Genomic DNA, 22,172 nt, shown 5'->3' with positions numbered 1-22,172 from the left:
TTGTCTGAATCTTCAACCTCATCTGCATCAGCTACTACATCTACTTTCAGTGGGTTTAAGGGAGAAGGAGAAGCAGAGGAAGAGGAAGAGGAAGAGGGCAAAGCAGAGGAAGAGGGAGACGTACTCATCACTGAGGCAAGATGGCACAGCTCAGATGAACCCGAACTCCTGGCCCTCAGCTTTTAACTACCAAGTCATACATTGCTCTGTAACTGTTTCAGCAGTTATTTTCTTTTACGGTGTGTCAGACCATAATTCTGAACTCAAATGCTTATGCAGCTGAGCACCAAGACACAACCAGGAAGCCATGGCAGGACATGTCCCTGAAGGATCTATACTCTTACCTGTCAGTGGTCATCTACATGGGTCTGGTAAAAGTACCACAAATGTCAAATTACTGGAGCGGGTCCAGACTGTACAAGTTTGGCTTTCCTGCCACTGTCATGTCTGGCAAGAAATGTCAGGCCATTTCAGGAGCACTGCATCTCAGCGATCCTAAGATGGATGCTGAGAATGTGAAAATGAAGGGGACTCCGGCTATGATCGCCTGGGTAAATTGAAGCCAGTATACCAGGAGATAAGAGATGCCTGCAAGACCTTTTTTCACCTTCATCAACATATCGCTGTAGATGAGAGGATGGTGGCATCCAAAGCGAGGATTGGTCTGAAGCTTTTTATGAGGGCAAATCCCCTGAAGGACAAAATGGACAAAGTAAGGGGCTGAGTTAGGAATCCGTGATGGCGCTGGTGGATGAGAAGATGCTGGGAACTGGCTACAAGCTGTAGACAATTTCTACACCAGCCCATCACTTTTCAGAGACCTCCTCCAGAAGGGCATCTGGGCCGGTGGGACCATTCGGAGCCACCGGGTGGGCTTCCCACAAACTACTGCAAACAAGTTACCCAGAAATGCTCCCCGTGGGAGTATGCGGTGGATTCGTGACAACAGGCTCCTCTTTGTTGAATGGAAGGAGGAGGGTGAAGACAAGAGCTGGAGGATGGACAGAACTCACTGTACCTATACCTACTGCAGTGCATGACTATAACAAGTGAGTTGAATATACTCAGTGGTGTTGTGTACCGCTCGATTTTCTACCACTTTATTGACATTGCAGTGGTAAACGCCTTCATCCTGCACCAGCAGTTAGCATGCTGCTCATAACCAAAGAGCAAAAACACGGCGGGAATTCAATGGAGATTTGGTTATGGAGCTTGCAGACTGGATGCCTCCAAGTGAGCCTGCTCCTCCTGCTCCTCCTGCTCCAGCACCTCACATGACAAGGAGAACCCTCAGGTCATATCTGCCACAGGCCAATGTACATCACTAATAAAAGTGATGACCCCAGGCGAAGATGCCGAGTGTGCCATCGGAAAACACTTGTGTTCTGCCAGGGATGTACTTGTGTTTCAAACACGAGATTGCTTCAATTACTGGCATGATGTAAATAGATTATAGAGCTCAGAAGTTGTGAAAAATTGTATATAGTTGTAAATAGTTGAAAAATTGGAAATAGTTTGATTTCCAATTTTTGAATTTTATTTTTCCAGTATTTGTATTTCATTATTCTTTTCTTTCACTGTTTACTAGTCATGTTTCAGTTGCATTTTGTATAGAAAAAAAAAAAAAAAAAAAAAATGAAAAAAAAAGAAGCTGTCTCTCTTTGTGTTTGTGCTGTGGTTTCAGATGTCAGTTCAAGCAACTTAGTGACAATGAACAAGGGTGTCTCCTAGTGGCCATTTGTGGTATGCCAACTAAAAGTCTCACAGAAACCTAAAGTTGTCAAGCTGAAAATTGAAACACAACTCATTTAGACTTGTGGCTTTTACTTTTTTGCATTTATATATAATAGAATAAAACAAATATTACAGCAAATTTTCATAGCAATGAACTAAAACTTTAATAACTTTTAGAAACATTAATATTTTTATTAACAATAATGTCTTCTTTCAAAAGAGACCAACCTTCTGTATCCCAAAACATTCATGAATTACAGCTGTTTAAGTTGTTTAGTGCATTTTCCAGAGCCGTTGACAAATATTTAACGGCTCTGGCATTTTCATGTCTATGCCCAAAATGGGGGTGACAGTTAAAGGGGTCAAAGGGATAGTTCACCCAAAAATGAAAATGAGTCATCATTTACTCACCCTCAAGTTGTTCCAAAGCTGTATGAGTTTATTTCTTCTGTTGAACAAAAAATAAAATATTTTAAAGAATGTTGGTGACCAAACAGTTGATGGCACTCATTGACTTCCATAGCAAAAAAAAAAAAAAAAAGCAACAAAAAAGAGACTTATGAAAAAAAAAAAAAAATACTATGGAAGTCAATTGCCCTCTAGAAATCATAATCTTCCTCATCATCAAAATGTTCTTTTATTAGCCTAATCATGTAAATGGTTCCACAAAAAACAGCAAACATGGAAAAGTGGACTCTGTCACAAGTAATGAAACCTTGAAAGCCTTTCTTGGTACTCTAGAAATTCTGCTGCTACTACTACTACTACTACTAGTAGTAGTAATAATAATAATATTAATAATAATTATAATACTAATAAACCTTCTTTAAGCGTCAGATAAAGTAAGGCTGGAATGTTATAACGTTAGTTTTTTAAGTTTCGATGTTCACTGTATAAACTATTTGAAGTATTTTAACTGTTGTTGGATGAATAAACTTTTTTAATAAACGGCCTAACTGTAAATAAATCTTTATTTTGCTGTTAAGAAAAGCAAAATAATCCTAAAACTGCCGATATAAATGTAAGGGTTATTTTCACAATGAGCCACCTGTATTTGTGTCCTGGCCCTTTAAATTTTGCCGACCAATCGGGAAGCTCTGCTGTCTTATAGCACACATCCTTTTCCGTCTCAAGCAAAACATTAAACACACAGGCGCTGTATGCTCATCTCCAGGACAACAAAACACCCAGAGAGAAAATTTAAAAAAAACAATTGCCTCAGGTATTCATATTTTAAATAAACAATTATATTTACCTCATTCCTGTGACGATGTGTCTTCATCGTTAGTTTTCCTCCATTCTTTACTGTCGTCCATCCAGTTTCTGGTTTAGCTCTGCACAATTTCCAGGCCTGTACTAACTACACTAATATCCTCGTGTCAACTTAAAACGTTTGTGCTATCAGAAAATATAGACCAGCATATACATTTAAATATCATGACATTATGTGCCTTATAAATGTTTTAACTAAACACGTGCGGTTGGAAACATAATAATACAAGTAGACACAAATTACATGGTGCCCTGCTGAAAAACCCAGCATAAACATACCTTAAGATGGTGACCAGTAATGCTGGATTTTTCAGCAGGGTTATAAGATTTAAATCTATCATGTTTACTAAATTGTACATTTTTCTATTAGTATACCATGGCTCAGGACGGGGTGATACTGCAATTCAACTTTCCCACGTTTGGGGACTCCATGCTTCAAAAGATGGATGCTCTTCGTCGAGACAGACGTTTCTGTGATGTAGTGATCCGCATCAATGAATTGGAAGTGCCTGGACACAAAGTGGTATTTGCTGCTGGCTCCCCTTTCCTTAGAGACCAGTTTGTCCTTCAGGACTCACATGAAGTACAAATATCTACACAGCAGGATGCAGAGGTTGGACAGAGGCTTCTTTTGTCTTGTTACACTGGGACGCTTGAGTTCCCGGAGCTGGAATTAGTACACTACTTAACCGTTGCTAGTTTCCTACAGATGGGTCATATTGTAGAACAGTGCACCGAAGCTCTAAATAAATTCATAAAACCACACGAGGTTAAAGACGAGCGTGCATCATCTCGACAGCCCTCGGACTATAACGCACAGCGTGGCCCACCAGCTGTGGAGACGGTATGTGATGAAGAGGATGAGGTAGACAATGATGGAGAAGACAACTTCATTGAAGAAGATGATGATGATGATGATGATGTGATCATACAGCCCAAGTCTCCGCCTGTGTTTAGAAACTCTCAGAGCAACAATAGAGATGAGGACAGTCCCATTAGCATTGTTAAGGTGGAATCAATAGATGAGCGGATGTCTGATAACTTCCAGAGTCGCTCAAGTCGCTCTCCGAAACTGCGCTCACCTGAGCCACAACACTCCCTGATAAACTCCACAGTGGAAACCCGGCCTGCCGAGCTCACCGTTAACCCTGCAGCTGAATGTTCGCTGTCCCCACCTGGAACCAGTGGCTCGGGGAAGGGGAATCTTTGGGGATGCTCAAGGAATTCCGATAAAGGAATGCAGTGGTACCACCAGTGCCCGAAATGTGCTCGCGTGTTCCGTCAACTGGAGAACTACGCCAACCATCTGAAGATGCACAAGCTGTTTATGTGCCTCTTGTGTGGAAAGACATTTACCCAGAAAGGAAACCTGCACCGGCACATGCGCGTCCATGCCGGCATCAAACCCTTCCAATGTAAGATATGTGGAAAGACTTTTACCCAGAAGTGCTCCCTGCTAGACCACCTGAACCTTCACAGTGGGGACAAACCACACCGTTGTAATTACTGTGACATGGTGTTTGCACATAAACCCGTTCTCCGTAAGCACCTGAAGCAGATCCATGGAAAAAACAGTTTTGACAATGCCAACGAAGGCAGTTTGCTTGAAGGATTATAAATTCATATCAATATAAGTTACAATGACATAACTTTCTCTTGCAGACACAATTCTGTAAATCAGTGGTTCTCAAGCAGGGGGCCGGGATCTAGTAGGGAGCCTCGGCAAACCTCCAAGAGGGCCCCAGTAAGTCTTAAATGCCTGGTTTCGCAAGGCAAGGCTTAAAATGTATGTTTGAGCTGTAAGAAACTTGCACTGACAGATCTTAAAATATGTCGGTGCCATTGTGTTGTCTCAAGATGCACACCAGTAATGTTTTTTCCCAAGGCACGTTAGGTATAAAAGCTACTTAAATGTTCTAATTTAACTAAGCCTACACCTGGTTTAATCAAAGCCGTCCTGTCTGTGAAACCAGGCCAAATTATTTTAATGTAATTTTATTAAACACACAAAAATATAACGATTTACAACATTAAATTTACATTATATATTTTTATTTTCATTACAACAGATGTACAGGAGGTACATAACAGCCTATTTAGGATGGACTTCAAATATTGTCTTGGACAGGGGTGTCCAAATCTGCTCCTGGAGGACTGAACAACTGAACACACCTGAAAGAGCTAATCAAGGTCTTAGGCCTACTATAAACTTCCGAGCAGTTGGAGCTAAACTCTGCAGGACATTTCCCTCCAGGAGCAAGATTGGACACCGCTGATCTTGGACAAAGGGGGGCCTTTGAGTAAAAAATAAAAAAGAATTAAGTTGAGAACCACTACTGTAAGTCATTAACGTCTGCTGGTTGGTAGGTACATGTGCAGTCAAAATCAGGTTTAATGTCTTTTTTTGCAAACTGCAGGTCAAGGGAGATTAAACGTATTAAACTGATTTTGATTGCTGCTGTGGCATCATTTGACTGTGTCATATCTTTTGTAAAGATTAAAATATATTGTACATCTGATCTGACTGTATTTCAGTTTTGAACGCTAACGTATTACTTCCTCATTTGCAGACAGCTGTATCCCAACACTATGTGCAACTCTTGGTCTATAATGAATGTTTTCATACTTCCATCTGTGTAAACATGCCAGAATTTGGAGAGAATCGCCGTGACTCGTTAATAAATAACTGCAGATACTGCATGAAATGTGCACTTGCTTTTGTTAATGTTTGTCATGTGTGCTATATATAAATAAACGTGGACAGTTTGTATAATACATTAAGGATTACAACATTCAAATCGGGTCCAATTATGTTTATTTCTTTACTTTTATGGCAGCTCTATCATGGTGGCAGAGTGTTATCGTGGACACATTGCATGTCGACCTCCGTCCACTGGAAGATTTACACCTGTTATAAATGTTGCTGCATCAGATGCCAGGAAGGCGATAGCATGAGCTACTTCCTCTACTTCCCCTGGTCTGCCGAGAGCATGGGTCACCTTGGTTTTCTCAAGGAACTGTAGCAAAGCAAAAAACACATGACGTGTGATTAATTGGAAATGTATATTACAGTGAAATAAACACTCAAGCATTAGATAAAGCATTTGACCTGAGCATACTGGTCCTCATCCAGTCCTGCACGCTTGTGAACTTCTGTTATAATTACTCCTGGGCTGTAAAGACAAAGCATTTCAAGTCATTTTATATTCAATGTAGCAATTGTATGGCACATAAAAAATAACAGCAGAAAGAAACTTACCCTACTGAGTTGACTCGTACTTGCTTCGATGCTAACTCTACAATTAACATAAGGAGAGAAAACACTTATTTGTACAGTAGTAATACCCAAGCCCTTTGGATTAATTACAAACTAGTAGTAGGAGAGACCAGGGCTAGGTGTCACTGTTTACTCCAGTACATTTCTCAGAACAGGTTTATTTTCAAAATCAATTTCTACGAACGCACATAAAATTGGCTACTATATATTTATCATTTCAACCATTAAAGAGTTCGCTCAAAAATGAAAATTGTCATCAATTACTCACCTTTTCGTTCATCTTCGAAACACAAATAAAATCTGAGCTATTTCTATCCCTCCATTGACAGTTCACGCAACTATCACTTTGTCACTTAAAAAAACTCATAAAGAGATAAAACTAATCCATATGAATTGAGCGGTGTAGTCCAAATTTTCAGAAGAGACTTAATCGCTTTATGAACAGATTGAATTTATGCTTTTGTTCACATAAAACATTGATAGGCGAACATAAACAGAAGCTCAACCAAACCTGCTTGACGCACGAGAACAAACCTCATTGGTTCTTGCGGAAGCTCAAACGAGCTGCGTAACACACGAGAATGAACCTCATTGGTCCGTCGCTCAGATTTCCGTCGCTTCATTTGTGTTCTGAAGATGAACAAAAGTCTTTACTACATGGAACAACATGAGGGTGAGTAATTAATGACAGAATTTTCATTTTAGGGTGAACTAACCCTTAAATTCTCCAATTGTCACAACGGAATATGCTATTAAACAGCCTATTCGAGTTTTTTTTCCAGCTAAATTAAAACACTAAAACAATAATGAAACCAAGCAATTCAAAACAAATTAAACAGCAAAAATGTTAAAGGTAATATGCAACAATACCAAACCATTGTTTTGGTCAACAAATATTGTAAATTATATATGTATAAATAGAACAGAACCTGAAATGTATTTAAAGATAAAGGAAACAAGCCTATTAACTCGAAACTGTAGTTACTGAGAAATAGACCTTGTGACACCTTCCCCATGCGGCAAATAGCCCCGGTTTTCTGTAAATAATATTGATGTCACCTCACCAAGGGCAACACAGCGTGTGAACTGGTCGATGGCTGATTTGGACATACAGTAGGCAAGTACACCAGGAAACTATAACGGACAGAAAAAATGTGTAAGCATATCAACCAGAGCCTACATGAATAAAACAATGAGCAAATATTTTGTATTCCTATGGTTTATGGCTCATTTGATACTGATGCATAAACTGATCAAACTCACTGATCGCTGCCCATTCACACTGGACACATTCACAATTGAGCCTTTAGTTTTGATAAGATGTGGCACGCAGAGATGAGTGAGATGATATACTGATCTGAAAGAAAAGAAAATGTTTGACTTTGTGTCTTCTTGTCCTTATATAAAGTCAAAGATCCACATCTTAGATTATTTTATTGCAGGGGTTAAATAAATCTATAAATCTTTAAATAAATCCATTGCAGAGGCTGGGGGTCCGTGGAAAGGTTTAGATAAAAGAAAGAAATTGAATTAAATAATAATAAAAAAATTGATTAAATAAATAAATGAGTAAAATAAAAATAATTAAAACATTAAAAATATAACAACTAAGATAAATAATATATTATAATATTATAATCATATAGTACTGAGTAAAACATGTCAAAATGTAACTTAATATACACTAAATATTTTCCATTATTATAAAACATATTTATAATATTTTACAGTATAAATTGGGTCTTTATACAGGATACTCTCTCTATATGCCTTCTAAATTTTAGTTTGGAGGTCCCTTACATGAGGATGGCCATATTTTAGGGTCTGTGGCATCTAAATGATTGAAAACCCCAGATCTACTAAATCCCATGCACAGATGACTCACACAGATGACAGATGTAACTCATCACACATATGACATTTTTTACCTGACATTAACAGACATGACCTTGTCATACTGGGCCATATCTGTTGTCTCTATACTGCCCATGGCGAGTATTCCTGCACTGTTGATCAGGACATCCAGCTTCCCAAAGTGAGCAATGACCTCTTCAACTGTCCTCTTCACAGTATCCTCATCTGTCAAGTCTCCTGGCACCAATAAGGGCTAAAGACATTTGACAGGGGCCAAAGGGACATAGATGAGTATTTATTTGTAAATAATAATAACATATTAAAATGATTTCGCTTGCATTTGACATCTTTCAGTGTGCTTTACTTTAACTGCTCCACAAGCTTCGCACTCTTTTGCGACTTTAGTGAGATTTTCTACATCGCGTCCATTCAGCGCCAGCCGGGCACCCAGTTTGGCAAACAGTACGGCTGTGCCAGCTCCTATTCCTGAACTTGCGCCAGTTATCAGCGTGACTTTGTCGTTTAAAGAGCAAACCTAAAACGCAGAAATCAAGTTGACAGTTTAGTAGTGGGTAACGTAGTACAATTCAGAAGCAACTAGACGTGAACGACAGTTTTTGGATTTCAATTAGTAATATTGAAGTTCTGTGAGTGTTTGTAAAATATACTCGACCTACTTTAAATGCACCTGGAGTTGCCATTTAGATTCGAATGATTTTCACAGCTCCTCTCTCTCTCTGACTGGATCAACTTTATTTCTCCTCTCGCTCACGTGCTCTTGTCTAGTAGTGGACTAGTTGCGTCATCGTGTACCTACAAGAGCATTTTAACAGTTCAGTCCATTACTTTATTTTTCGATGAAGTCAATCAAATATTAATTGAATTTTTCAGTTTTATTGTGACAGTAATTTTAATATAAGTCAAACTGATGCGGAATTAACTTAATTTATTGGATGTACTAGCGTATTTACCTACATTTCCGGGTTAGCTTCATAACGATTTCAAAATTGTAGTCGTTTTTTTGCCTTTCAAAATTGTAGTTCTTACAAACTGCAGAATAAATTCAAAACAAGGAGAAAAAAACCCTATCAATTTCGTGAAAATGTTTATTTGTCAAAGTACAATTGGTCATCCGATTATTTTTCCCCCCTCATAATTTCCCAACATTAAAACGGCTACATTTAAAAACACAATGTAAAAGTTTATTGGTGAAACAGAGGTGAGTCAGTGTGTACATATTTATGAAACAGCATGAAAGCAAAAAAAAGGGCACAAATATTTCTATTTACAATACAAGGCATTATGCATGTTTCGCATCAATCAACCAGCAAATGGGTTGGCATGGACAGTAACATCCTTAATACGGACATCATTGAGAGGACGAAAAGTCTTCTCATTCACAGGGAGTTTCTCTAGTTCATCCAGAGTTTCCAGTCCATCTATAATTCTGTAGCAAAGGTTGAGTTTGTGTTACAATTCATTACCATTAATACAATAAATGTAACATAATTAAATATACGAACAACTATTAGCTAGTTTATTCATTGGAATGATCAATCACATAAAATAAAACACTAGCAAAAGAAAAAAGAAAGAAAGAAAAACAACATACTTTCCAAAAACAGTGTACTTCATGTCCAGGTGAGGCTGTTTTGCATATGTGAAGAAGAACTGTGATGCATTTGTGTTTGGTCCATTATTTGCCATGGACACGACACCCCGGACATTGTGCTACAGAAAAAAAGACATTAAAGGGAGGATTGAGTTTGATAAGACTAGACAGATGTATAAATTGCTGTTTAAGTCATCTAGTGCAGACATAATTAACTTGTTTGCTGGATACTGGGAATATTACTTTTAGCACAGACTAGATGGTTGAGAGGTTTTAACATAGACGGATGTGATATTGAAGTTGACTGAAGATTCTGAACTCCCTGAAACACCTCGATTCTAGTCTTGAGTTTTCTTCCGGCAACGTACACGTCACAATATTCCCAATTTAAATAATTCCCGCCCAAGGAATATGCCAAAAATGGGACGAAGCCTAGATGAGTTGTGTTGAAACTTGCGGTTACGTTAAGAGGCATGGCAATCAAAGCGGTAGACCAATCACAACACACTGGTCCAGCAAATCAGTCAGAGAACATTGCGGGTTTTTTTCGGATGGAGGGGCTTCATAGAGACCGGAACTAAACAGGGATCACAGAGACCGTTATTGGCTATTGTTCTACGATCAACTTAGGCTTATGATGCTTTTGGGAAATGCAGCCCCGAGAGTTACTGGCAGACTGGGAAGAGAAGTGCTGCAACAAAGTAAAATATGTGAAAAATAATGTGTTTTTTGAACATTCAAAGCATGAAAACCCATTCTAGTAGACCCCAAAAACAAAACCAATACTTTGAAAAAGGTCATAATAGGTCCCTTTCAATCACCAAATCAAGTCATAAGTAACTGTGAAAGTTGACCAAGTATTTTAACATTTGCATCATCAGACCTTAAAATTCAAACTCATGTACATCTTGTACATGGACTTTTTTTTTTATATATATTTTTTTATATATATTTAAGTATAATAATGCACAACAATACATACTTTAAGATGTTCACTGAATTCATCTTCAAACTTTCTTCCCCAAATACTGGTCCCTCCTTTGCCTGTGCCTGCAAGAACAACATAATTTTCATAAATGAATCAACTAAATACATATATTTATAAATATATATATATATATATATAAATAAAGATAAAACATTAACTAAGCATTCACGCATTATACAACTGTATAAGCTTAAAAAAAAACAAAAAAACAAAAAAAAAAACAGCGGCGTGACTTGAGTTTTAGGAAGGAATAGAATTCTCAGATCAGTTACCTGTTGGGTCTCCAGTCTGGACCATAAAGCCCTTTATGTTTCGATGAAAAATACATCCAGTGTAAAACCCACCAGCGCACAGTGCAATAAAATTCTAGGGGAAAATTAAATCAGAATTATAAATGAACAAAGAGATGTCGCACTTCAAGAAACAACGTGTTTTTAGGAAACAAGGAAAAATATAGTCTTACTTCAGAGCTTTTCGGGCACTTCTCACAGAACAACTCTATTTTAATATCACCAAGGTCTGTGTGCAGAGTGACAGCCTGCGAGATGATGAAAGGGGTAATCTTATTAATATAGCAGAATTATAGAATAAATAATTAGAATGATAATACCGAGTTTATAATAAATAATTCAGAATGAACTAATTGTTGCATGCTACTCGAAGGTAGGCTTACCACAGAATACTAAATGTTTCAACAACTAGGAAACTGTAATTTGGCCAGATTCTACCATAATGCAAACATAAAGCAGGCAAAGCGTTAAATTAATATATTCTATATAATAATAAGTTCAAATATAAAGGTTTACATTTCCCCCCGTAATTTTCAGCATTCACAGATATGTAAAGAGCAATCTTACCATCTTCTAAAGCACAAGGTAAAGTTTACTGGTTCATGTGGGCACTGCAAGCAAACCCGCCTTCTGGGTGTTTCACTATTAAACTTCCGATGGAACTGAATGACTCAAAGCAATCGTTCCCCCTGTATCATCCGGTTCCAACAGCAAGCGCGCGCATGCGCTCACACGCACAAACTTAAAACTACCAGTCTATCCAAAAATAAGTCATTTTTAAAAACGACAGTGGTAATTCTTAGTAGCTATACAAGAGCAGATAAAGCTGACAACAAGTATTAATTATAAAATAATCAGGACAAATATTAAAAATGTTTTTAGTGATTTTTATTGACACACTAATAAAACAGTGTTTATTCACACTGTATGGCTTCATACATTTTGTGGCATTTTCTTTTTATTTTACATTATAGTTTGCAAAAAAATATAAACAAAAGAAACAATAGTGGATTTATAGAATACACAAATTAATGAAATCATCAACCATAAATATATCAAATGGTTACAAATATGTTAACACTGGAACCAGCAAAATTAGTAAAAAATAAAAATAAAAAACTCAAATAACAGAGACATTAAAAAAAGTGTTGATCTTCAAATGTACAAAGTTGAACAGCACTTACCTGAGTAACAAGTTCTGAAATTCTATTAGCTTAGTTTCCAATGTGTACAGTATAATATATGGAAGAAAAACAAATTCTACAATGTTTCATATTTGAGGTAATATGAGAAAACATGCAACGAGCCATGATCAATAACCTATCAACAGTAACAAGTTTGTTAACATATCAACAAACTGAATATGGGCATTAAAATAAGACAAAACAGCTATGTTAATCATACTAGAGCAAATAAGTGCCATCTGCACCACACATTCAAAGTTATGCACAACATTTCATTCAATACTTCTGATTGTCTTCTTAACGGTGCGATGTCACACACTGTCATGAGAATAACATGTCACAAGTAGAACAAGAGAGAACATTTAGTGTAAAGTTGAGGGAACTAGTCTATTTTAAGTTGAGTGTTTACATGATGTATAACAACCTTTACAAAGGGTAAACTGCTTATTAGAAATTATTAATTGATAAATCTTAAAGCGTTTCAAAAGTGAGCAGACCGGTGAAAATAAGGTGCTGTATTTGTAAGGTACAACGTAATCAAGGCTTTTTCTAACTTATTAGAAAAAAAGTAATAATAACATGCATATGCTTTATACAAAAGAAATACACGAAGATAGTGATGCAGACATTTAACACTATCTCTTACTGTACAGTGTTATAAAAGTTCTTAGCTTTTGTTTTTGCATCAGTTCATAAATACTGCAAACATCACTTATATTACCATGAGTACTCGGCTAACACATTAAACCAGTTAAGACAACAATTTAACGAATACTGTAGACAATAGCAACTTACGATGTTTTGGGGGTAATGAATATCGAAATATTCATGTTTCTAATGTAACAGATGACATCAGACTGTACAGCATATTTATGTGCTGGGTCATGTATAGGGCATGCATAAACAAACAAACAAAAAAAGTTAATTGGTGTCTTATGTTTTTAGAATATATTAACCAGTTATTTACATATTATGGATATGCCCAACAATTTCAAGTAAACAAAATGTATTATAGAAATAAACACTAATCGGGTTGAATTAGGAGTCTTCAACAGTACACATGGATTTAAGAAAAGGTAAAAGTAGAGTGATTTCACAGTAACACTTACACAGTAACACTGGTATAAAATACAGTAGAAATGTTTATAATAAAATATTATAAGTGAATAGTGTTTGTGTATATTAAGGCAAACATGAACAGCACCATAATCCTGATGTAATATTTGGTCTGCTCACTCCTCTGTGTCAAACAGCAGAAATGTCTATGTTACAATAAAACACAACATGCCATATTGTGAAACACTTACTTTTTTTGCTTTGTTTTCCAGGAAACATTCTGATGAACCCTGTAAAATGTGACAAACATGTATACATTTAATTTTCTATTGCTTGGTTTGAATACTTCTCACACCATTTAAAAACTCAGGTTTATGAATCTGCTTCAAGAAGCCTCTTTTTCAGTTCTCCACAGCTGCTCTTTGACCTCGGAAGGTAAAGTGTTGAAAATATTGTCCTCCACAATAAGACCACTCTTCTTCAGCAATCTGCACTCCCCAAGTTCTACAGGAAGGCACTCGAGCCTGTTGCCCCTCAGCTCCAGCTGTGTCAGACTGGTGAGCTCCCCAAACCGAGAGGGTAGAGACTGCAGGCAGTTGTTTCCGAGATTCAGCGTTCGCAATTTCTTGCACTGAAACAACTCAGGGGGGAGCACTTCAATCTACGGGGAAAATGAAAGCATAAAAGAGAGCAGAGATCAGAAAACAAAGTTGACTGAAAGTACAATCACATCACAATCATTAGTGTAATTTACAAGAATGTAGGCTACTACTTGAATTACAACAGAAGACCAGTAGCGCTTTTCCTTTATTCTTACACCAGTTATATTATTATTACAACCCCATTTCCTGCAAAAGTAGGGACATTTAGTAAAATGCAAAGAATCTCTGATTTGTTAAATCTCTTGAACCTTTATTTAACTGACAAAAGTACAAAGAAAAGATTTCCAATGTTTTCACTGACCAACTTAATTGCAATTTGTATATATATATATATATATATATTTGATTTTGATGCCTGCAACACACTGAAAAAAAAAAAAAAAAAAACTTTTTTAAAACAGTCCATAATTAGCAGGTAAATTGGTAATAGGTGAGGGCATCATGATTGGGTATAATAGTCCCATCCACCAAAGGCTCACCACTTTGAGCCAAATTTCATAAGAATGGTCAAACAATTGAAAAATCACATTTCTTACTGCAAGACAGCAAAGAATGCAAATGATTAAAAAGTGTAATAAAAAGGAAAAATTATGTGACACAGTGGTAAACATGCCTCTGTCCCAACTTTTTTTGGAGTGCATTGCAGCCATCAAAATAAAATAAATTATATTTACAAAAAGCAATTTTGTTGGTCAGTGAAACCATATAATTAACAAAATTAACAAATGCCAGATTCTTGATTTTATTGCATTTTACAAAATGTCCCAATTTTTGGGGAAATGGGATTGTATCTATTGTTATTGAGTAATTATTATTATATTGCATAGGCCTGCTTTTAATAAACAATAAACAAATAATAAATGAACAAAAAACACAACATCTGCATCAGTGGCGATTTCAAAAGCTATGAAGTGGTATTATCATTTAAAAAATGAAACCAAGCTAAAATACATTTTCATGACTCCAAAACTGGCCACAAATTAAAAATAATTTTAGTTTTTGATAAGTGATATTTTGTAAAACTTCATTTATACAGCCTAGACTACTAAAAAATCCGAAACTCTCAAAAAAACAATAGAAATAAAAGCAAAATTAAAACTCAAAACTACAATAGCCATGACCTTGACTTACCCTATTGGCAGTTACAGCAAGGTATTGAAGGTTCTGCAGAATTCCTATTTCTGATGGGATGTCAGTCAGATTGTTATGGCTCAGATCAAGGAACCTCAGCTTCCGGCAGAAGAAGAGCTGATGTGGCATTTTCTCAATCTTGTTGCGGTTCAAATAGAGGCGCTCCAGGTTGATCAAAGTACCTATCTGGATAGGTATGTACGCAATCTGATTATACCACAACTTTAGACAAACAAGTCGATGAAGATGCTGAAAACTAATGATCTCCTCAATGGTTTTCAGGTTGTTGTCCTTAAGATCAATCTCCTGTAAATTGTGCAGGCTGAAGATGGAATGTGGTATGCGCTCCAGATCGCAGCGTACAAGCTCCAGCTCGGACAGGTTCACCATCTTCTTGAAGCTGTTGAGCACCATCAGCTTGGTACCTTCGTTGTTGATGGACAGCTTCTGGAGGTGCATTCCAACATCCGTGACCACCTGAGGCAGCTTTGTTAAGTTACTTTTCAGTCTCAAAACCTTTAGTCTCTTCAACTCTCGTAAACCGTCAATGACGATGTATCGATTGTTGTCAGCACTAAGGTTCCCAGTAAGGTGCAACTCGCTTAAATTCTTCAAGCTGTAGATCCATAAAGGAATCTCCTTTATGTCGGTGAACTTGATGTGCAAAGATTTCAGGTTCTCTCTCAGAAATGCGAGCGCTGGAGCCTCTATTCTTGCTGGCGTGTGGTACAGCCACATCTCTCTGAGGTTAGTAAGCTGGGCAATGATTGGTGGGATGGTGACATCAGGAATGAGCTCAAGCTTCAGAACCTCCAACTCCACCAAGTCAAAGACTGTGTCTGGAATCCCAGTGAGCATGAATAGGTGGAGCTCCAACTTCTCTTGGGAGTTTTTGGTGATCCTCTGCCGAAGCTTTTCCAAAGTCCATTCGTTGTTGAGGTTCAGCTGGCGAAGTTTGTTCTCGCTGACCTCTGAGAGGAACACAGCAAATCGCTTGGAATACAGGGGGTCGTACTGGTCAATCATGTGCAGCATGAAGGCGAAGTCGTTTTTCACATCTGGGATATCGCTGTAGCTGCTCTCCTCTCGGATAGACTCAAACGAGTACTTCTTGAGGGAACGTCGAAGCATCCAGCTGAGGGTGTATACGCAGATCATGCCATACACGATGACTAGACTAATGTAGAAGCAGGCTAAAATCTTGAAGAGAGTGGCCAAGGGATGGGCACAGTTGTACATGCGATAACCAGTCAGACTCTCGATGTCCACAGTGCAGTCGACGCTGAACTGAATATTGTGGACATAGTAGCCGGTATAGCAGATAATAAGGATAAACTTAACAACTTTGATGATAGTCTGTCGGATGTAGAGTCGGTAGACTATATCGCCTTCTTCAACGTGAATTCGAAACTTCTTCACCTTCTCAAACAATGCCTTAGCTTGTTCACCTTCCTTTTTGTCCAGGACACCAGTCTCGGAATGGTCCACGATTCCTTGTTCAATACGAGATCTGGTTGCTGACAGCATGGGAACACTCGCTTCAACGTCTTCGCTAACATACGAAGCCTTCTTATCGAAGGAGCCATTCATTTTCACCAGCGCTTTGGGATCGCTTTCCTCCACGACAGTTTCAGACAGAGCTCGTGTGGTCCATGGCGAGTCAAAACATTTCAGGAGGATGGACACAAAATGTTCCAGTTTTGAGCTTGTCCAAGGGAACTTGAACCAGAAGTTGCTGCAAGCCAGAAAGATGAGCGTATGCAGCAGCACCAAATATGGGAAATACTTAGCAAACCAGTGAAGCTTGTTTTCATAGCACACAGCATCGACATAGTTGTACTGGTGTCGATCAAGGTCATACTGGATTCCTTGGGGTTCAAGGGTCAAGGGCACAGAAAATGTTGAATTGAAATACTTCCTACAGGTCTTGTTAACTACCCATTTGCAGGGCAGGCAGATCATCTTGTCCTGTGTGACCTGAAGCGTGCCTCCAAATACTGCAATCATCAGCATTACGACTGATAAATAGTCTGTGAATACGTCCCACCATGGCTTTAGGATGCGATACGTAGGTTGCGTGTCCACAAAGTAGCGCAGCTCAGTTATGGGGATCATGATTTACCTGAAATGAAAATATGGGCATTGTCATACAAACAGCATCTATACTTACAACTTAAGCCTTGATTGTCAATGCAATGCACAAGCAGATATTAAAACTATTACAAACTAACTTTATATCATCTTCCAACATAAACATCTGAAACATATTTTACCGAAATCGAGGACGGTTGTCTTCTCAGGCTGCAACACAAGAAGACTCCGCCAAAAGAATGCTCTGGCTTTCTTGTCATCTATTATTAGCCATTTCCGATAATAACAAGGAAGAATTGTCTCCTCTGGCTTTGGAGAGTCCGTGACCCCAGGATTCAAATCCTGTTTGTCTAAGGAAGGGCAGTGTCTGAAGCAGTGTCTCCTCAGTTGGATCTTACCTAATACTGTCCATTCAGGAACTGACACTCATCACAGTCCTTTTTGTCTGGATGGGACACAGATATCCTGTCGTGATAAAAAACCAAACATACAATACAATGTCAAATACATCCACTATGCATTTTCTGAGAGCCATTTCAAAGCAGTTTTAATCTTAGTTCTCCCCTGAGGGAAAAAATAACAAGTTGTAAACTTATTTCCTTTCCACTTACTTGAAACATTTATTTTAAATGGCATAACTGACTAGTGATTATGTAAGACACAAATTAAATAAGCTGAGACATAAAAAATAAAATAAAAAACGGTTAGAAAGACAAAATGACAATAGATATTAATTGAAAGAAGATCATGTTGATGTTGATCGACAAATAATGGAATAGACAACTGGATTAAACCAGTTCATTTCTGAATCCTCTCAGCTAGATGCGAGTCTCCCACGGTTTAAATACAAAATATTGATATGAACGGAAAACAATGATAAATAGATATTTTATACTGGATAATAAATACTGTTATGTGTGATTATGACGAGACTCGCCGCTCACCACATGAATGACTGCATGAGCTAATATTAGTTTGCTGCTTGTCTTTGTATAAAACGGCAGCGTGTCTTTGTTTTCTCGTCGAGGGAAACTGATCGGCATTTGACTGGATCATATACTCACCCAGCTGTGTTGCCACCTCTGCTCCATGTGCTTGTTGTCGGACTGATGAGCTCAGAAAGCCAGAAAAGAAAGTGGCCGAACCAAGACAAACAGCGCAGATTGCAATCTCAGCTGTGCAGGGGTCAATTGTATTTCATAATCAGTTCATTACACTAGAGGGCAGTGCGATCTGGTTTTAGATTTTGTCTTCAGCTTCACTTCTCATTAGCGCCACTCACTGGATTGGAGCTGGAATCACAACCTTCGTCACACCATTCTATTGTCAATAACCATTTTATTGTCAATTGTCTTCAATAACGTTTTAATTATAATGTTTTAATACTTTTATTATTTGCACTATTATCACATTGTGTGTACCTCTGAAATTACATTAACAGTTATATGCTATGTATTATTTTTTTCATTACAATAGTTTCAGCACGTTTATTTGTCATATTGCTAATATTGCTAATATTTTGTCATTATGGTTCTTTTCCACAACGATAAATATGGCACTAAATAGTTAGACAATCCTTTAATATTTAGTTGTGTGATGATGAGCAAATTATGATATAATTTATGTGAATAATAATAATATCAAATCCATGGTTGTAGGCTATATTATGATGAATTTCTTTTTTTTTTTTTTTTTTTTTTTTTTTTTTTTTTTGTTGCTGTTTAGCAATCATACATTGCATTGGGTCAGTAACTACCAATGAAAGGTCCATTTTTTGTATTAGTGGTTACATCGCATCAATTATCATTATACGGCACTAATACTTTGCTTACTATAATATGCAATAGCAGGCCCGACCTGCCACATACAGCTGTGCCTGTGTGTTCTTTATGAACTCTTTTCCTTGGGAGAAGCTCCCTTTTAAACTGATCCAGCATCCAGGACCATTCTTCTTTCAGAACTCAAGTCAGTATCACAAGTGACACTACAATCTGTTCTCAGATCAACAGTAAGCAAAGCAAAAACCTCCATCAAAATAATAGGAAAAGTCAGAATTCGACCGTTTACATTTCCCACAGCAGGAGGCTTAAACAAAAACCACTTCATCCAGAAAGACTGCAGGTTGTGTCAACAAAGCTCCAAACTCTGCTTGACTGTGTTGAATGGGCTGCTAGTAAGCTTACTTAAAGTCACCATGAAATCAACATTTACAATTCTTATTTTTTAAATGGAATATTGCAGTATTTATTGTAAATTATTTATTTGTGCACATCATTATTTTTTTAATTCACATGACCTCAAAATCTCAATCGTCAAAAAAATTCCCTTATCTCGCAACAACATCTCTTTTCTTCTTTGATGATGTGTTTATTGGTGTGAGGGCGGGACAACAGCAATCCTACCCACAACGATCCAACAATCCAGACAATTCCCGATGGACAAAATCAAACCCCACCCACATTTATTCTTGTTAGCATGCAAACGCTTTAAGCTGCCTGAAATTGCATCAGTCCGACTTTAGCTAAGTTGAAAGACCTATAGAAAATATAATTATAGCTCGGCTTCGTCCAACATGTTATTCACAACTGGCTTCTGCGTTTGTGTCATACACATTATTTGATTAGTGTGTTATTTATGCTTTGAAAACTTGCTGTAGATCGATTGTAACTGCATGTGAACATCCTTATTACTTAACGTAAGAGAAATCCTAAACATATGAAAAAGACCTACAAAAGTATCAAAGGTATGTTTTGTTTTTCTTTATTTCTCTTTTGGCTTTTTGTCACTGGTTAAAGGAATAGTTGACAAACATATTCTTTAATCATTTATAGCATTGTTAAGCAAGATTTTCAGTGAATAACAGCATAAATTTGAGTCCATTCCTCACATAAAGTTATCATATCGCTTATGGCTACTTATTATTTACTTATTATTTTTGGAACTTGACAGCCTTTGGTCATGTGCTTTCAGTGGATGAGAGCAGCTCATAAATTCTGAAAGAAAGTCCATGTTTGGAATAACATTTGTGTGAGTAAATGATGACATAATCTCGATTATTTAGTGGTTAACTATCTCTTTATCTTTCTAGTGAGGAAATAAGACTAAATAGAAACTGTGTTTGAAATGTGATTTTTAAATCAATAACAGGACAGTCTACATCAGCTATTCCCAAACTGTGGTCCGCGGACCACTAGTGGTCCGTGAGGGTACTGCAGGTGGTCCGTGGAAAGGCAAAATAAAATAATATTTTTTTTTACCTTAATTTTACCAGGAAATTCCCATAAAAAAAAAAGAATAATATGTAGGCCTATATTGATATAACATTTTAATTAAATTGTCAAGTTATTGTGTGATTACTAAAATAGCCTAGTGGTGTTCGGCCTTGACATTCAAGTTCAGTGCCGTTAGAACCACAACATTGGTTCGGTGGATAGCAACAGGTTCTCTGAAGAGAAAAGGGCAGAGGCAAATATGTTATCATTATCACATCACAATGGTGCGTTCACACCGGACGAAATTTCGCTCCAAACTTTTGTTTTTACGCGCGTCAATTTCGCTCTCGACGCGCGAATTGATACAAAGTGGTCAAGCGTATCACTAGACGCGGTAGGCGCGAATTTGACACATGATCCCTTTTTGAATTTGACGCGCTATTCGCGTTCGGTGTGAACGCACAGTTAGGCATAGGCAGTAACGAAATGTTTATAAATGGAATGAATAAGGCCTGTTATTATTTTAATTTCCAGTTAGTTTCTTGATCTCGCGTTTCTGAAATGTTTTCCAGATGTGCTGTTAAGTGGACAAACTCAAGCCTAGGTACTTTTTGAGGATTTGTAAAACTAAAACTCTGAAGATTAATAATCCCCTAAAATTGCCAAAGGTTTTGAAATGTTGACTATATTCCAGTGTTCTGTATAGATTACATACTCCATTGCTATGGAAATAAGCCCTCGGGCGCTTGAGTAAATAAATAAATAAAATATGTGGCAGCCGTTGTGTGCAGTAAACTTTCTTTTAACAAGCCTGTTGTACTGATGTGATGACCAATGATAGTTTTAGAGCTATAAGCCTATTTAGAGGTGCAGATTAATTCAGGTAGGACTCTGTGTAGACATATTTTATTATGTGTATTATGAGGTGGTCCGTAAAAATTCTTGATTACAAATAGTGGTCCACACACACAAAAAGTTTGAAAACGCCTGGTCTACATATTTGTATTTCCATTGTAAATGCTGTTGAGGCTGCAAAGGTCATCACTACTTTTTAAAAACAATAAATTTAACATATAACAAATAATAATAAATCCAAAATATGAAAATACACAATCTACTCCATTTTCCTATAGCTGCATTTCCTCAAACTTTAAAGTTGATGCTTTTTTAACTCATCTAGGAGCCACACGTCTTTACGCGACACAAATTTTGCAGGTCAGAGTTCACCAAACTTTGGAATGCAGAAAAATCCATGCATGTGTATGAATGGAAGTGAATGGATTGAAAGTCCCCTCTATTTCCTGTACAGACTGAGCATGGCCTTCAAAGATGTAGAAAAGAAGTCAGATAAGTAAAAGAAAAAAACAACCCTTGAGCCACTCAACCCTGACAACCCACCCAAGTTTTTTTTTTTTTTTTTGATTGACATTCAAGTTCCCGGTTGGTTTTGATCTGACAGCTGCAGGCTTGAAAGTTTCAGTGACCTCATGGTTCCCCTCACCAGGTGGTCCTTTCATTCCAGTGAATTCCTTGCAGCTATTTATCATCAAAGATGAGAGTGAATAGTTAAAAACAATTTAACATAGGGTCCTCCCCCACCCCACAAAACAACATCCAGCCAATTAAACCATTCTGTTAATTCTTGCAAAAAGATATTTCTTCTCCTGTCCCTTTTTGTCATTTCAGCTGCCAAGCTGTGTTTCTCTCAGTGCTGAAGCCCCCTTTCTGTGATACTGTGATTGTCATTTATGCTAAACACCTCTCTCTCTTCCCAAGGCAGTCTCATAATAGAGCTCGACTCTGAATGGT

General features: G+C 37.4%; 4 protein-coding genes and 1 long non-coding RNA gene across 7 annotated transcripts in view; 2 read left to right on the top strand and 3 right to left on the bottom strand.

Moving 5' to 3' along the window:
- LOC309498830 overlaps positions 1-22,172 on the top strand; it is a 178,966-nt gene that overhangs the window by 18,306 nt on the left and 138,488 nt on the right. The window lies entirely within an intron of this gene.
- zbtb26 (zinc finger and BTB domain containing 26) lies at positions 2,863-5,704 on the top strand. Of its 2 annotated transcripts, XR_014206066.1 has the most exons (3): positions 2,863-2,956; positions 3,377-4,750; positions 5,076-5,704. XR_014206066.1 is itself a non-coding variant. In XM_082169824.1 (2 exons), exon 2 carries the CDS (start codon positions 3,383-3,385, stop codon positions 4,622-4,624), a length of 1,242 nt encoding a protein of 413 aa, XP_082025950.1. In that variant the 5' UTR covers positions 2,863-2,956; positions 3,377-3,382; the 3' UTR covers positions 4,625-5,704. The 2 variants fall into 2 exon arrangements, 1 of the variants encoding a protein (XP_082025950.1); XM_082169824.1 differs by having other exon boundaries at positions 3,377-5,704.
- On the bottom strand, positions 5,805-9,241 carry LOC309498874 (3-oxoacyl-[acyl-carrier-protein] reductase FabG). 2 transcript variants are annotated; one of them, XM_082169826.1, is made up of 9 exons: positions 9,109-9,241; positions 8,815-8,950; positions 8,502-8,672; positions 8,212-8,390; positions 7,547-7,640; positions 7,348-7,417; positions 6,266-6,302; positions 6,116-6,179; positions 5,805-6,023 (listed from the first exon to the last, which is right to left on the bottom strand). In XM_082169826.1, exons 2-9 carry the CDS (start codon positions 8,836-8,838, stop codon positions 5,865-5,867), a joined length of 798 nt encoding a protein of 265 aa, XP_082025952.1. In that variant the 5' UTR covers positions 8,839-8,950; positions 9,109-9,241; the 3' UTR covers positions 5,805-5,864. The 2 variants fall into 2 exon arrangements, with proteins under 2 accessions (XP_082025952.1, XP_082025951.1); XM_082169825.1 differs by lacking the exon at positions 9,109-9,241 and having other exon boundaries at positions 8,815-9,093.
- ppil3 (peptidylprolyl isomerase (cyclophilin)-like 3) lies at positions 9,226-11,710 on the bottom strand. Its single transcript, XM_082169827.1, has 6 exons — positions 11,595-11,710; positions 11,201-11,275; positions 11,010-11,103; positions 10,732-10,799; positions 9,750-9,868; positions 9,226-9,584 (listed from the first exon to the last, which is right to left on the bottom strand). Exons 1-6 carry the CDS (start codon positions 11,595-11,597, stop codon positions 9,458-9,460), a joined length of 486 nt encoding a protein of 161 aa, XP_082025953.1. The 5' UTR covers positions 11,598-11,710; the 3' UTR covers positions 9,226-9,457.
- Positions 11,901-18,352, bottom strand: lrrc8ab (leucine rich repeat containing 8 VRAC subunit Ab). Its single transcript, XM_082169823.1, has 4 exons — positions 18,216-18,352; positions 17,334-17,616; positions 15,061-17,182; positions 11,901-13,928 (listed from the first exon to the last, which is right to left on the bottom strand). Exons 3-4 carry the CDS (start codon positions 17,173-17,175, stop codon positions 13,653-13,655), a joined length of 2,391 nt encoding a protein of 796 aa, XP_082025949.1. The 5' UTR covers positions 17,176-17,182; positions 17,334-17,616; positions 18,216-18,352; the 3' UTR covers positions 11,901-13,652.

Source organism: Leuciscus leuciscus (assembly GCF_965113295.1).
Source record: "Leuciscus leuciscus genome assembly, chromosome: 5".
Classification (NCBI taxonomy): Eukaryota; Metazoa; Chordata; class Actinopteri; order Cypriniformes; family Leuciscidae; genus Leuciscus; species Leuciscus leuciscus.
Note: the sequence above shows the minus strand (reverse complement) of the source record. Positions and strands in the feature narration are given on the sequence as shown.